General features: G+C 56.9%; 1 protein-coding gene across 1 annotated transcript in view; it reads left to right on the top strand.

Moving 5' to 3' along the window:
* Positions 1 to 1,439: 1,439 nt before the first annotated feature.
* Slc6a3 (solute carrier family 6 member 3) overlaps positions 1,440 to 15,442 on the top strand; it is a 34,322-nt gene continuing 20,319 nt past the window's right edge. Inside the window, exons 1-4 of the mRNA XM_047556282.1 lie at positions 1,440 to 1,719; positions 3,069 to 3,200; positions 8,626 to 8,857; positions 14,786 to 14,924. Of these exons, the coding sequence (XP_047412238.1) occupies positions 1,440 to 1,719; positions 3,069 to 3,200; positions 8,626 to 8,857; positions 14,786 to 14,924 (783 nt within the window). The remainder of the gene's footprint in view (positions 1,720 to 3,068; positions 3,201 to 8,625; positions 8,858 to 14,785; positions 14,925 to 15,442) is intronic.

Genomic DNA, 15,442 nt, shown 5'->3' with positions numbered 1-15,442 from the left:
GAGGTCGCCGGTTCCCCGGGGCGGGCGGCTACTCGCGTCTGGGGCACCTGGTCCGCCTCGATGGACCTGACACCACCCGGGGTGGGCGGAACTGGCGACATGAACCCACGTCCCCCAGAGGTGATGGTCTCAACTGCCGTGCTTCATCTGCCGCGGTTGTCCGATTTGGGAGGTGGGCCGGGAAGCGGTTGAGGCTCAGAGCTCCCAGGCCCAGGGCAGGGAACCTGGGGGGACAAGGCTTATCATGGAGCTGAGCTGCCTTGGGACCTGCACCCCGAGACCTCGGGAGGCCATGCTTTGTCCTCTTCACCCAGATCTCTCCTCTGAGGCCCCCAGCACAGGAAGGGACTTGGTCCCTCCCGATGCTGAGCGTGGCTCCCTGGGCAGGGAGGGCCCTGATGCGCCCACTGGCAGGGAACCGAAGGGCCTGGGCTTCGCCCTCTCTGCACCACCCACCCTCTGCCAACTTCTGGCCATTTCTGCAGTCCCACTGGCTGGCTGCAGCCGGCAGGCACTTCTGAGAACCATGAGTTGCTGCCGTCCTGCAGTGAAGAGGCCACAGAGAAGGGGTGCACACATGGACGTCAGCCAGGGGTTTGGTTTTGGGATGCAGGGGAGAGTCACCCCACTAGAGCAGTCCCTGCCTCCCAGCCTTACCCAGTGTGCACAGTGGAAACAATGTGGAGGTCCCCAGCTGCCGCCGTGCAGGGTTCCTCCACTCTGCCCAGGGCTTTGAGGAAGTCCCTAAGAGCCACTTCCCAGGTAAGTGGGCTGTGTGGCAGCTGCCTGTCCTAGGTGAAGTCCTGCATGATCCTCCATGCAGCGCAGGTGGGGCACAGCAAGCCCCTGAGCAGGTGAACTTGGAGCCGTCCCTGGGCACAGGTGAATGAGGACTTTGAATAATACAGGTGTTCTTTGAATAAGTGGTTGTAATTACTTTTTAAATTTTCAGTTACCTTGGCTGATTTTGCTCTTTGCTCTTGGCAAATTTTGCTCTTTGTTTTATTACTGGGAATAAGGAACGCGTAGTGCTGTTATACAGACCTTGTACTGTGCTCTTGGAAGACTATGGGGTGATTCCCTGGGAACGTGGGGAAGAGAGGGAGCATCTGCGCGTGGTTATTAGAAAGCAAGTCAGGCCTCGAGCTTGACAGGCGAGGGGCTGGGGAGGAGGCACAGCAGCAGGCCTATCTCGGGGTTCCATGACGGGTACCCCATGCCCCCAGTGAGGTCTAGCATCTCCACCTCTCCTGGACGCCAGCCATGTCCTCCTGGGAGCTCGGAACGTGTTTGTTCCTCCCAAGGGAACATAACAGCCTCAGGTCTCTGCTCTTAACCTGGGCAGCGCAGTCCTGCTGCCACCCCAGTACATTCCCACGTGTTTTAGGTTGGCTGAAGACCAAGAGAGAAGCACGGAATCCCTAGGCTCCAGTCTTCCCATGAGTAAGAGTGAATGCTCCGTGGGACCCATGTCCTCTGTGGTGGCCCCAGCTAAGGAGCCCAATGCCATGGGCCCCAAGGAAGTGGAACTCATCCTGGTCAAGGAGCAGAACGGGGTGCAGCTCACAAACTCCACGCTGATCAACCCACCACAGAGCCCAGTGGAAGAGCGGGAGACCTGGGGCAAGAAAATTGACTTTCTGCTCTCAGTCATTGGCTTCGCGGTGGACCTGGCCAATGTTTGGCGGTTTCCCTACCTATGCTACAAAAATGGGGGAGGTAAGTGCCATCTGGGGCCCAGCCCCTCCTGCGAGGTGGAGCCACGGGGCAGTGGGGAGCATTGTCTTTAGGAACACATGCGCACCGTCCTCCTGGTGGAGACGGGCTGCTTCACACTGGAGCACGCAGTCAGACGGGCTCTCCCAGGTGCAGGAGATGCAGCAGTGCTTGCTCTCCCAGGTGAAGAACGCAGAGGTCTGGTTCTGCACTACATCTTAACAGCTGAGGAAAACGAGGCCAGGAAAGAGGAAACCAGGAGGAGCTAGGGGGAGGCACCTTGGCCCTGTCCGCTGTTTCCAATGGTTGTTTTCACTTTGGAAGCAATTCTCCAAGGGCCAAAAATGGCTTAACAGTGTTTAAAAGTGTGTGGAACTTGAACTTGGAGGGGCAGACAATGCACACCTGAAATGCACACCTCCAGTGGTCCTGCCCATACTCCTGGACCTCACCAGCCATAGACCCTTGACTGCATGGGACTCAGCAAGCTGGGATGGGACAGGTCCCCGAAATTCTCACCCTGAGCAGCCACGTCCATCAGTGCTCGTGCCCATGCATCCCCTTGGCCTGCCATTCCTGCCTGGTCTCTGCCCAGTTCCTCCAGACATAGGAGGGCAGGGGGAGACTTTTTGAGGAAGCCCGTGACACACCAATCTTGAAGATAAGGAGATGGAGGCCTGAGCAGTAAGTTGCCCAAGTCGGAGCTGGGTCTCCAGAAGAGTCCAAGCCCTCCCTCACTGAGGCTGCCGGGGAGAGCAAGGGGAGTCAGAAGGTCTGCCCCAGGGCCCAGGCCTCACTGTGGGAGGTAGAGGGCACAGGTGGAACCAGGCAGATCTGAGGGCTTCTGACCCCTGGCAGCTCCTGTCAGCCAGGACCTCAGCTGTAGCCGTGGCAGAGGGAGGCCGTGAGCGCAGGGCCTGGGGAGGGTCAGGGGAAGGCTTGTGGCAGGTCCTGTGAGGTAAACGGATTTGGACAAAGGGGGCCAGGCCTGCAGGGGAGCACCCCCAAGAGTGGGGGTGGACTGTCCCCTCTGTCCTAGGCTTGCCATCATCAGGGGGTCGGGGGTGACCAGGGGTTTCTGAAGGGACAGATCAAGGTGCTGGAAATAGTGGGCAAGAGGCATGGAGGTGGCAGACTGTCCATCACAGCTGGGACTCACCCTTGGAGGGTGGCCATGCCCCAAACGGGTCAGTGGGTGCACAGGGTCACACTCAGGGCTGGGAGGCAGGCACAAGCTCAGGTGAGGAAAGCAGCCCTTCCACCCCCCAGCCAAGGCCTGTGTCTGCAGGTACCTTCCTGGTGCCCTACCTGCAGCCCCTCCCACCCCCCAGCCAAGGCCCGTGTGCCCGCAGGTGCCTTCCTGGTGCCCTACCTGCTCTTCATGGTCATTGCCGGGATGCCGCTCTTCTACATGGAGCTAGCCCTCGGGCAGTTCAACAGGGAAGGAGCTGCCGGAGTGTGGAAGATCTGCCCCATCCTGAAAGGTAACGTGTGGGACGTGACCTTTTGCCCCAGTGCAGAGCAGAGTGGGATGCAGACCACAGCAGAGGCTTGGGGCTTTCAGCAGAGTGGGCCATCTAGTATGCATGCACGGTCCAGTGTGGCCAAGACATGTGGACAGTTCACCCACATTCTAAGTTGGTACTGTGCTGAAGATGGGCCATGACCAAGGATACGTGCTCCAGGTGAGGCCTCCTGCAGTGCTTCACAGTGTTACTTTGTCAGGGTGTTGAAATGGTAGGTAATATAGAACACCCATCTAGCAATCTGCCACCTGTCATCCATCCATTAGACGTCTGTCATCTATCTCATTTGTCTACGTCGTCATCATCTGCCGGCCACCTGTCTGTGATTCCCCAGCTCTCTCTACCTATGTAAATCATCATTCTTGCTCTCCATCATCTATCTACCTGTATCTATGTCTGTCTATCGTCTATCTAGTTTTTCACCCGGCCTTCCAGGCTGCTAATGTTAGACCACAGCATCAGGAAGCACACACCTCACGTTGACCCCAGGTAGTTCAGCAGCTCACGTGTTCCCCTGAGATCCCTGGAGGGCACACCATGCTCTCTCGCTCTCTGCTGGAGATGCAGACTCTGAGGGTCAGGATGAGCACAGCAGGACTCCATTCCAGACCCGTCCAGCTCCCCAGCCAGGCTCCACGGTCGCACAGTCCCTTTGCCGGTTCTGCTTCCTGGAGCTTGGGTTCCAGGTGGCTTTGGGGGCACTTCCTCAAGGAGACACAAGACAGGTGCCCCTCGAACAGTTGGCACTAAGAAAATGACCTTTGAAAGGCCAGTCTTTGGGTTTTCTCAGAAGGTCTTGAAGACCTGGTTTATGTGGAAGAGAACAGAACCCAGCAGTCTCCAGGAACGTGCCATCAGTGCCCAGGTGTCCATATCCAAGACCAGCGGGTACTGCTTTCGAGGTGCCAACACATCATCTCACAGCTGCAGGGCCGGCTCTCAGGACAGGACTGCCCTCTTAGCAGCAGAAATGCCAAGACTGCCAGGCACACTGGCTCGTCCGGGCATGAGACTGCCCTTCCTTAACTCTCCCATGGTGACTCTTGAGATATTTGCAGTTTTCTCCCAAGCCAAAGGATTCTCTGAACCTCAATAAAACGGAACTGCATAAAGAGAGACTTCCCTCCCTGCCACCACCCGCCCACGCCTTAAGAGTGAGGCAGACCCTCGGGCCCACGGCAGGCCCATGAAGGCCTGGGCATTCCCAGGGATCCGAATGCAGGCGTCAAAGCTCAAGAACTGTCTGTGATGTACTGTCGCCTTGTCCCCTTTGGATCGCTGTGGCAGTTCACTGAAGGCTCTGGACTCCAGGGACAGATGCTCTGGGCAGCTGACCTTGTGCTGCCCACGTACTGCACAGCCCTGGTTTTGCCAGGTCGGCAGACTAACAGGACCTGGTGCAAAGGAACTGAGGGTGTCCTCCCGACTCTGCCCAGCAGTACTAATGACATTGCAGAGTGGATTTTTATTTTGAAGCCTGTAAAATAAGCAATTCCAAGAACTTCAAAGCACTTGGTAGTCCTGGGAACTTGCCTTGGGTTGCTAGAGGACATCTGACCTCCACAGCATGGCCGTCGGCACCGTCTTGGGAAACAGATTACAGATGCGGGGCTCCCAGCTGCACGGAACATGAAGGTGGGAAGGCCTTGGAGGGACAGGTGGACCCCCACCTCAGCCCTGCACACTCCTGCACCCAGGTACTCTGCAGGGCCATGCTGGGGCCCAGGGGGCCCAGGAGGAGTCATGTGTGCCCCCAGGGCGACTCCTCAGCAGAGGCTCTCTCCCCCGCAGTGTGGCCTGTGGTGGGGAAATTGCGACCCACTTCAGGTCAGCTGCCGGCTCTGGCATCCGTGCAGCCATGGAGTGCTCAGTGAATCCATGCAAGAAAACTGGTCTGTTTGTTTTACAAGAGGAAAGTCCTTGACTAGTATGAGACCAACCAAAGCACAGGCCCAGCAGGAAGTGGCCCTTTGGTTTGTCCCTAGGGTGCCAGTTTGACGGGAGGGCATGGTTGACTTTCGAGCAGGGTGGGCAGAAGCCTTCTCCTACCAGCCCTGGTAGGTAGGCCTTCTCCTTCCTCCCAGTCCTGTCTTGTTAATAAAACTGTATACATTTTCATGTCTCATTAAATAGGAGTACCACCTGGTAAATGAAGACAACAGTTAAAGTGCCCCAGAATGATTTTTTGAACTAAAGGGTCATGCAAGTCATCCTCAGTGGATGATTGACATGTCCTGCCCCTCCTGTAGCCCTAGGAGCTGCCCTTGCTCCTAACCAGGAGCTGAGCTCCACTTTGAAAGCCGGAAAGTGAAGTCCACAGTGAGCCCGGCTGTGTCTGAGGCCGTGAGTCATCGTGGTTCTTCTGCACAGTCTCCAGGGCCCTGAGGGAAAGCAGCTAGAGAGGCCTCAGGTAGCCTTCAGCACTGAAGTGGGCTTGGCCTGGCCCTGGAGAAGAACCCCTTAAACCTCAGTCTCTTTCCCTGTCCTTCCCATTCTCTCCATGTGTGTCTCTCTCCACCTGCCTGGTGACTCTTGTAGGGACCATATGGGATTCTCCGTCATGGATTCCCGAAGCCAGCCTGTGAGTACTCATGGGGTGCTAGGTCTTGTGGATGGAGAAAGGTGGATGTCGCTGTCCTGGGGACTTGGTGCCCACATTAGTAGGAAGCTTTCTTTCAGGTTGTCTGTTTATTGCCAAAGGCAAACTATGCTGCGGAAAAATCACCTTATTGTATTGAACATAAAATAATCATGATATTTTGTACTCGGTAATGTTTTAGTGTGACTGATCAAGCTCACCCTCATTCTGAAAAATAATTAAAAGTGGCTCGGAGGAAACCGCAGAATATACACAAGGTTAATGTAAAGAAATACTAAGGAAATAGGACCTTAAGAAAATGGATAGCGAGAGCGCTGGCGTTGATGTTTGTCTCTTAGCCTCCTGGGAGAGGAAGCGCACTGTGCTTCCATCCCTGTTCTTCCTGGAACTCCCGGGGGCGAGGAAGCCCGCCCCTGCCGAGGGGAGACGGCCGCCGTGGCCTGAGTGGTGAAGGCCTCCGTGGAGCCTCGCCGTGCTGCCTGCTCACACAGCAATTGCAGGGTGTGGCTGCAGCAGAGCAGAGCATGGATTTCCTGAGGCTGGGTTGCTTGAGCTGGCAAGGGCTGCGTGCCAGGGGCACAGGTCTGCCTTCCCAGGCTCTGCCTTCTTGAAGGGCAGAGCTCAGCATGACCAGATGAATGGCCCAGGCAGCCATTCTCCTCCGCAGGCACCTGGGCTGCTGGACAGTACAGGAGAGAGGCGGCCCCAGACAAGGCCCTCCTCTGTGGCATTGCTAACCACACAAGCCCTTTGCTCTGGGAGCCTAGTTGTCACTCTCTTGTGAAGGGTGGTTCTCCTGTCCCTGTGCTGTGAAGCCCAGATGGAGAACTCTCCATACAGCAGTGGCCCTGGAAGGACAAAATCAGCCCTCCCTTGGTACACCAGATTTGGATGCACTTTAGCGTTTAATCAGAGGATCCTTTGAGTTCCCCAAGTTCCAAGCTGAGAACCTGGGATTCAAAGTTTTAATCTTGAAAAGCCAGCTGCAGGGAAGACTGACCATGGTGCCTTGTGGAACAGCTTGGCTTCCTGGCAACATGGCTGTCCAACATGGTTGCCTGGGCCATCCTCTGACAGAACCCAGACTCTGCATGGAGCTGGAGGAACAGAGCTGTGTGTGAATGATTCATCACTAACCAGTTCTGCCTGGAGAAGCCGTCCCAAGCAAGCATTTTGGTTTGATCGTAACTGCTTCTGACCACACTTTCCAAGGGGGCTTATGTGCATTCCCGATCCTGGGTTTAAAACAAATAAGTTACAGTTCCTTGCTTTTTGCTTATGGGGTAGGAAGGGAGCTTTAATACGGTGCCTTGATCGTGACAGCAGCCTCCCTAAGGGTCCAACCTTGAGAAGGACCCCAAACCACTCCCTGAAACAGGCATCAGCCCAAGGTGGGCTCCTCCCTGGCAAGCCACTGGTCAGGCACAACACAGGTTCTCATGACCTGAGTTAAAGTCATAGCCCAGCCCAGCCACAGGCACAGAGTTGAGGAGGAATGTTGAAGTGAAGATTCTGCGTGGAGCCTGATGAAGGGAGCGAGAGCAGCAGAACGTGGCTGGGCTGGTCCAGCGTCCTTGAGGACGAGCCCCTTGGCTAAGGAGGAGGTCTTCCAACCACCAGACCCATTACTCACCAGTCAGGTTGACCCCATTCTGTGGATTGCCCCCAACTGGGCTCTTTTCCAGTTCACCAGGAGCACCTACCAAGTGGAAGATCCCAAATTCCAGGTTTTGTGATCTTGGAAAGAGCACTCTGTCAGGCCCTGTCTCTGGGTGGCCCCAGGTGGTCATGCATGGCCCTGGGTGGCCCTTGGAAGCCTATTTGGTCTTGACATTCCTTGGTGGTTCTTGATGATCTCTTGTGGCCCTGTGTGGTCCTAGGAAGCCCTGGATGATCATACATGACCCTGGGAGACTGACGGTCAGGCATGGCCTGGGTGATTGTGAACGGCCCCAGATGACCCTGCTTACCCTGGGTAGTCTCAGAGGAAGGTGGGTAGCTGTGGGTGGCCACGGATGGCCTTGGGTGAGTTTGGGTGAGTTTGGGTTTGAGTGATGGGCAGACTGAGCGTGAAGTCTGTGAACCATGCTGTGACTATGGTGTCCCTGGTTAAGCCTGGACAGTGCTGGGTGCCCTTGATAATCCTGAATGAGCCTGGGTTGCTATGGATGGTCATGGAGGACCCCAGTTGTCCCCTCGCGACACTGAGCATTCCTGAGGGATCTTCGATGGCCTTATTGGCATGGGTGTCTCAAGGTGGCCCAGGGTGACTGTTTTGATGGTTTTACATGGACCTGGTAGTCCCACATAACCCTGGGTTATGTTGTCGTGGGTGACGCAGAGATGACCTAGGTGACCCTAGGTGAGCCTGAATGCCCCTGGTTGACCCTGAGTGGCCATGGCAGCAGTGGACAGTCCCTCCTTACCCTGCCTGGCTGTGGATGACTTTCATGTGCCTCGATGGCCCTGGGTGACCTAATGTGGCCCCAGATGTTGCTGGGTGTCCCTAGTTAACCCTAAGGGTCCCTGGAGCTGCCAGGGTGGTCTCTTATGCCCCGGGAGGCCTTGCGGGCCCTGGTGTCCCTTAGAGACACCCTGGTGTCTGGCTGGAGGAGATGGCTCTGGAGGGCGGACAGCCCTTCCGTGAGCCTCTCCGTGTTCCACGTGTCCTCCAGCACCACGGAGGCCAGGCAGGACGCCAGCGGGCGGAGGCGGGCCTGCGACGGGCTGCTGTGGTCCCCAGCGGGCCTGCGAGGGCTGCTGACGGGCTGCTGTTGTCCCCAGGCGTGGGCTTTGCGGTCATCCTGATCTCGCTCTACGTGGGCTTCTTCTACAACGTCGTCATCGCCTGGGCGCTGCACTACTTCTTCTCCTCCTTCTCGGCGGAGCTGCCCTGGGTCCACTGCAACAACTCCTGGAACAGCCCCCGCTGCTCCGACGCCCACCCCAGCAACGCCACCCTCGGCGCGGGCCTGAACGACACTTTCGGGACCACGCCAGCCGCTGAGTACTTCGAGTGAGTGGAAGGCCAGCCTCACAGGCCTGGAGGACGAGGGAAGGTGGGGATGGCCCTCCAGGGCAACCCTGAGGGCACCGCTCTGCCCTGCCGCGCGGGGGGTGGGGGGGCTGGCCTGCCCGGCCTGCCCGGCCTGCCCGGCCTGCCCGGCCTCCCCGGCCTCCCAGGAGCTGCCCACCTGCTCCTCTGTGTCCTGGTGGGTGTGCTTCCAACTCCCACAGGGGTCCTCTAGCTCAGCTGCCCTGCTAGAGGAGCCGCTCACCGTCCATCCTGCTCCCCAGTCAGGGCTGTAGCACTGAGTGGGAGGCAGGTGAGCCTGGGTCGGGGTTCAGCCTCTGGCCGCCCTCCCTGCCTCCCTGCCCACGAGGCCAGCCACGCTGTTGCTCGCGGCTCTGCTCTCCAGCAGAGGGGCTGCTGGCCTTGCAGCCTGGCCCTTGCTTCACAGAGAGGTTGTCCACCAGCTGAAGCTCCACTTTCCTAAGCTCTTCTCTTTGTAACAAGCACAGCTTTATTTCCTGCGTCGGGCCCACCCTGCCCACAGGCCCTCCATCCTCCTGCTGCACATGCCCATGCCCTGCTCCTGTCTCCCGGCCTCCTGTCTAGTCCACCTGCAGGCCAGCCCCCCTCTGGAATCTGTTTTTCTCTGAGCCCTTGCGTCCTGCACCAGCTCCTTTGTCCTCCCCCATCGCCAGGTGGCCTTGCCTGGAAGGGCTGTGACCTCAGCACAGGCCCACCACTGCCCCTCGACCTGGGACGGGTGCGTGTGCGTGGGAGAGCGCACTGTGGGGAGCCGCGCTGGCTTCCAGGCAGAGTTTTACCCTGAGCTGTGGTGTGCAGCTTTGCGGGGTGGACAGGCGTGGCCAGGCTGTGAGGCACAGGAGGATGTGGGGCGCGTGCCAGGCCCTCCCACATTGCAGGTGGACCTCAGCGCACCTCGGAGCGTGTGGAAAGGCTGCAGAGCCGACGTCGGCTGTGGAGCGTGTGGAAAGGCTGCAGAGCCGACGTCGGCTGTGGAGCGTGTGGAAAGGCTGCAGAGCCGACGTTGCTCTGGGAGGGCTGGTCGTTCATATGCCTGGCTTTTCAGATGAGAGGGCTGGGGGACTCAGTGAGTCGTGGTGAATGGTGGAGGAAAAATACATGTCCTAGAAATCAGACGATTGGAGGCAGATGGAGGGGTGACCCAGCCCTCTGCCCCATGAAGGCCACAGCCCACCCGCCAGTTGCGGCAGAGGCAGGGAGGGGAGGCAGGAGCACTGACTGCCAAGGAGCCTCCCCTGGCACTGAGGTGCCCGCGGAGCCTCCCGAGCACGCCCGGGCCTCACACACCTGGAGCAGGCCAGCGACCTCAGCGTGCAGGCCCGCAGGGGTCGGAGTGCAGACCCCTTCTAATGGAGCGCACCCGGAAGAAGACGCTGGCTCCTCCAGGCACCGCGTAGGGAGCCAGGTCCCACTGAGAGGTGAAGAAAGCCCCGGGCCACAGGGGTGAGGTGCTCACCTGCAGGGGGCGGCCATGCGTAGGGCAGCCTCCCGGCACTGTGCGTACCGAGCCCAAGGCCTCAGGTGTCAGTTGGCACAGGTAAGCACAAAGACTGCGCCCAGAAAACGGGTGGGCTGCAGGAGCCCCAGACGGGCCCACCCACTCCAGGCATTTTCAAATTCCCCTCGCTGCCACAGACACTAAGACTGCCTCACCCGCTTTCTAATACAGGGTAGAAAGTTCTAGATTGAAAGCGACACACTTTCCTCTGCAAGACCAGTGTAGCTGCATCTTATGAGGTTTGGTGTGTGTCTCCATTTTTACTCAAGGTGAGGTACTTCTTAATCTCTCATGTGATTTCTACTTTGACCAACGGAACATTCTTAGGAGTTGATTGTTTAATTTTGAAGTATGCGGAGGTTTCCTAGATGTTTCTGTTAGCAATCTCTGATTTCATTTTGACAAAATGATATATGTATAAAACTTTGATCTTTTAAAATATACAGAGGCTTGTTTATGGCCTGCTATGTGGTGTCGCTGGTGGATGCTCTATATGTACTTTCCACTCTGTGCTGTACGTCGGTGAAAGTTCCCTGGGCATCTAAAAAGAATGTGTTTTTAAATGCATGGTGGCACAGGCATGGTGGAGCACGTCTGTGGCCAGCAATTCAGGAGGCTGAGGCAGGAGGATCACAAGTCTAAGGTCAGCTTCCACAACTCAGTGGTGCTTTGGCCAGGTGTGGTGGATCTTGAGTCGTGAGGATCACGTGGGCCTGGGCGTTCAAGGCCAGCCCAGGCCATACGTAGTAAAGGTGCTTTCTGCTGAGTCGGGGGAGGACTGTCCCCTGCCTGCCAGTTCCTGGGAAGGACCCTGCAACCCCCTGCAGTGGTGGGCTCGCCTGTCCCTCTTCACACTGTCAGCTGCACTGCCCTCATGACTGAGGCCCTGGCATGAAGGCCAGCGTGCTGTGAATGTTGACTTTTGGTTTGCCTCCTTTTTGTCGTGAAGTGTCCTGTTTGCTCATGTCCCTCCTCCTGACATCTCTGCGTCTCTGGCATGAATATGGCCACCTGGTTGTTGGGGTGGTGGCGTGTTGGGACCTGTTCCTTCCTCTCACGTTTGAAGTGTCATTTATTCAGAGTGGGCTTCTGGTGGGTGGCAGAGAGTCCCTTCCTGCTTTGTGTCCAGTGTGACAATCTATCTTGTAACTGGTCATCAGTATGGTCGGGCTGAAGTCTCTCTTTTGCTATTTTTTTGATTGGTCCCACCTCCTTTTTTTTTTTTTTTAGATTCAAGATATTTTATTAGCAGCTACTACAAATAGTAACATAGCTCAATTAGATTACCAAGTACAAAATCAACATACAAAAATCAGTAGTTTACATATATTCACACCATCTTTTGGAAGATTAATGGAAGAAAAGTTTTCATATATAACAGTAACAAAAAATATTAATGTTTGTCAATTAAAATGTGAGATCTATTAAAAATCAAAATCAAAATACCTCTGAAGGCCAAAAATATCCTCTCTAGAAATAGGACCATATTATTGTGTAAATAAATTTGTAAATTTAACAAAATCTCAGTGAAAACTTAACAGTTTAAGCTATATCACCTGATGCTAAATTTAGTGGAAAAAAAATAAGCATAGAAGTGGGACCAGCACTAAAACACATTAAGGCATTTTTAAAAGCCTAAATGATTTAAGAGTATCATACACAGAAGTAAGTGCACTCAGACACACAGCGAGATTGAATGTATAAAGAGGACGTCATCTCAAGTCCCTGGGAGAAGGAAGTCGGGACTGTTACGGGGACAAGGGAGGTAGTGTCCCCGCCCACCTCATGCTAACCCCACCTCTTCTTTTCCTCCTCCTCTTCCTCCTCCTCTGTTGATCAGCGTGGAAGCTCCGCTCACCTGCGTGGTTGGTCCCGGGCTGCGGTTCCTCCGTGTCCAGTGGCTAGGTGCCTTCTCTCCTCCCCGGCACGGAGGGCCGCAGCCTGCTTCCTCCCCTCTGGTCGGCACGGTTGCTCCCACACTGTGTTGTAGGCTGCACACAGCCCTGGCATTCATTTTTGATTTTTTGCTTTTGCTCTGATTGTTGTACCTGACGGTAGGATTGACACATTGCACACAAATGGAGTGAACTTCTCCTTCCTCTGGCTGTACATGGTGCTGAGTCACGCCTGCAGTTTAGTCCTACGTGTACTTAGGGTATAATGTCGGTCTCCTTCTACCGTCCTTCCCGCCCCCACTGCCCCACCCCTCCCCTCACTCCCCTCTGCAGAACCCAAAGTCCCTTCCTTCATCCCAACACCCCCAGCCACGGACCAGCATCCGCATATCAGAGAAAACATTCAGTGTTTGGTTTTTTGGGATTGGCTTAGTTCATTTAGCGTGATCTTCCTCAGTTCCATCCAAATGCAAATGCCATCATTTCAGGTCTGCTTTAAACAAGTGTGCGTATATCCATTCAAGCCAGAGAGAAGAGCCCCGTCCCCTCCTGCCTGCCAGCACTCTGGGCTCGTCTTCCTGGGGACGGGGCTTCCATCTGGCCGTCACCCTTCCATGTGAAGAGTCCCCTCCAAGGGCCCCCATGCTCTGGATTTGCTGGCTTTCCTGAAATGTGCTCTTGTTCTTGGGGCTTCTACGTGGCAAACTGCACGGCTTAGAACCTGACAGTTTGGCTGTGTTCATGCAGCTTCCTGGGTCGAGCCCGTTCACGTGGTGGGAGACCGTCACCACCACTCGGCTCCGACCCACTCAGCTTCTCAAACTGAAGTTCTGTCCCCATTAAACTCAATTGCGGTCCCCATGGTGCCCGATCCCCCGGGGCAGGCTCTGTGTGGTGACTCTGGTGCCCCAGGGGCGTCCTTCACCTGGGCTCATGGGGTCTTTGTTCTGCCCTCCTGCACTTAGTGTGACTCTTCAGAGTCCCCCAGAGTGAGGGCGTGGCTCCACGGGTCGTCAGATGGCTGTCCGTCTTGACGACCTGCAGTTGCCTGTCCCCTCGCCTGCGCCTGGACCCTGGGTGGCTTTTGCGCTCCAGCTGCTGTGGGCCCTGTGGGAACGTGGGTGTGAGGCAGAGTCCGAGCCCTGCTTTCCTCTCTGGAGCACGTGCCCGCGGTGGACAGCTGCCTCCGGGGCAGTTCTGGGCTCCCTGCAGCCTGGCCTCTCCATTCCCCAGCCGGCCCCTTCTCCAGCTTCTCCACATTCCTGACCACACTTCTTCTCTGCTTGTCTCTTGGCTCGGAGGGTCTCCGACCTCGAGGGCGGTGATGCTTCACGGAGTCTGGGTCTGCACGTCCCTGGTGATCGGTGTGCTGCGTGTCTTCCCACATGCTAGTGGCCATCCTGTGCCTCCGTGGAGAAGCGCCAGCTGGAGCCCCTCCACAGCAGAGTGCTGTGCGCCGGTGCCGTTGGGTCTGGGGGTCCTTCTTACACTCTGGCTGCCATTGCCACAAGAGACAGGGAGTTGGACATGTCTTCTCCTCTTCCAGTTTGCCAACCCACTTGGTCGATGGAATCCTTTGCTGTACAGACGTTTTTAAATCTGATGAAATCAGATTTGTCTCATTTGGTTTATTTTGTGTCTAGGAATCCATTGGCAAACAAACCCAAGGTCAGGCGGTTTACCTGCTTTCTTCAGGAGTTCTTTAGCCTCTGTGCAAACCGTTCCACTTTCCGAGTTAGTTTTTATACCGTGGAAAGTGGACATTGACTGATTTCGTTCTGGTTTCGGGTCACATCTTCTTGTTCTTGTCCCACATTTCCTGCAGATTGCTGCAGGTGTCACCAGGACATGGTGTCCAGGACTGGAGCCTGGCTCAGTCACACGCCCTCCCCGTCACCTTACACTCTGCCCTTCGGCTGAGTTTTCTCAAAAAGACAGGCACCACTTGTGGACCCTGGTGGAGCCCAGGGCAGAGTCCCCAAGTCTGTCCCTTGAGGAGCCTCCTTGCAGCAGAGCAGTGCCAGCAGGTCAGGAGCCTGTGTTACTGCTCAGGGCCGGTCTGCCTCGAGGAAGCCTGGGCCATCCACACCTCCCAGCCTCCCTCTGGTCCTGTGGTTCCCCCCTTCACAGACCCAGGTAGCCTGATTCCTCCCACTCCAGAAATCAACCGTGCCACAGGCAATAGGCAAGGGTTGGGCATCCAGGAAGCCACTGCCCAACTTCCCCGACCATCTCTAGGCAGCCCTTGCTTCTCAGGGAGGGGCTGGTGGGCTGGACCTTCCAGACAGGCTGTCTGGTTGGTCAGATCGGATGCTCTCTGCCTTGCGGAGTGGAGGAGGGCAGGTCTCTGGGCCCCACTATCCAGCTCCAGGTCGGGGCGTGGTGGCCGCCCTCTGCAGTCCCAGCTCCAGGTCTGGGCGTGCTGGCTGCCCTCTGCAGCCCCAGCTCCAGGTCTGGGCGTGCTGGCCGCCCTCTGCAGCCCCGCTCTCTCCCCAGGCGTGGTGTGCTGCACCTCCACCAAAGCCGTGGCATCGACGACCTGGGTCCTCCTCGGTGGCAGCTCACAGCCTGCCTGGTGCTGGTCATTGTGCTGCTCTACTTCAGCCTCTGGAAGGGGGTGAAGACCTCGGGGAAGGTGAGTGCAGGGCCCCCGCCACCAGGCATGGACACAGGGTGGTGGTTGGGGCGAGGGTGGACACTATCCATGGTCAGGTTGGGGGGTGAACATGTGGCCATGGTCAGGTCGGAGGTGGATGCACGGCCATGGTTGGGTTGGGGCTGGACACATGCCACACTGGGTCGGGATGGACAAGTGTCTGATCTGGCCTGAGGGGACACGTGGCCTTACGGGTTGAGGCGATACTTGCTGGGTCTGGGGAAGGACACAAGGGGGAGTCTCCCACAGCAGGCTGTTCCCAGCATGAAGGCCACACAGTGTCACTCTGTCTCTGCTGTGGACGTGCTGGTGCCACGTGGGCACCTGTAGCAGTTTTAACGCATGGTCACTGTGCTGTGATAGGCACCGCAGGCTCCCTGGTCCCCACAGCCTTTCACACCCAAGCAAGGAGGGCGGGCTTGCCTCACGGTGGGGAACCCAGCCGCTGCGGTCCACCCCCGAGCCCCCTGGAGCTGTGTCCTGTGACGTGCCGGGCA

Source organism: Sciurus carolinensis, chromosome 6, assembly GCF_902686445.1.
Source record: "Sciurus carolinensis chromosome 6, mSciCar1.2, whole genome shotgun sequence".
Classification (NCBI taxonomy): Eukaryota; Metazoa; Chordata; class Mammalia; order Rodentia; family Sciuridae; genus Sciurus; species Sciurus carolinensis.
The sequence above is the reverse complement of the archived record's forward strand: the minus strand, read 5'-3'. Positions and strand labels throughout refer to the sequence as shown.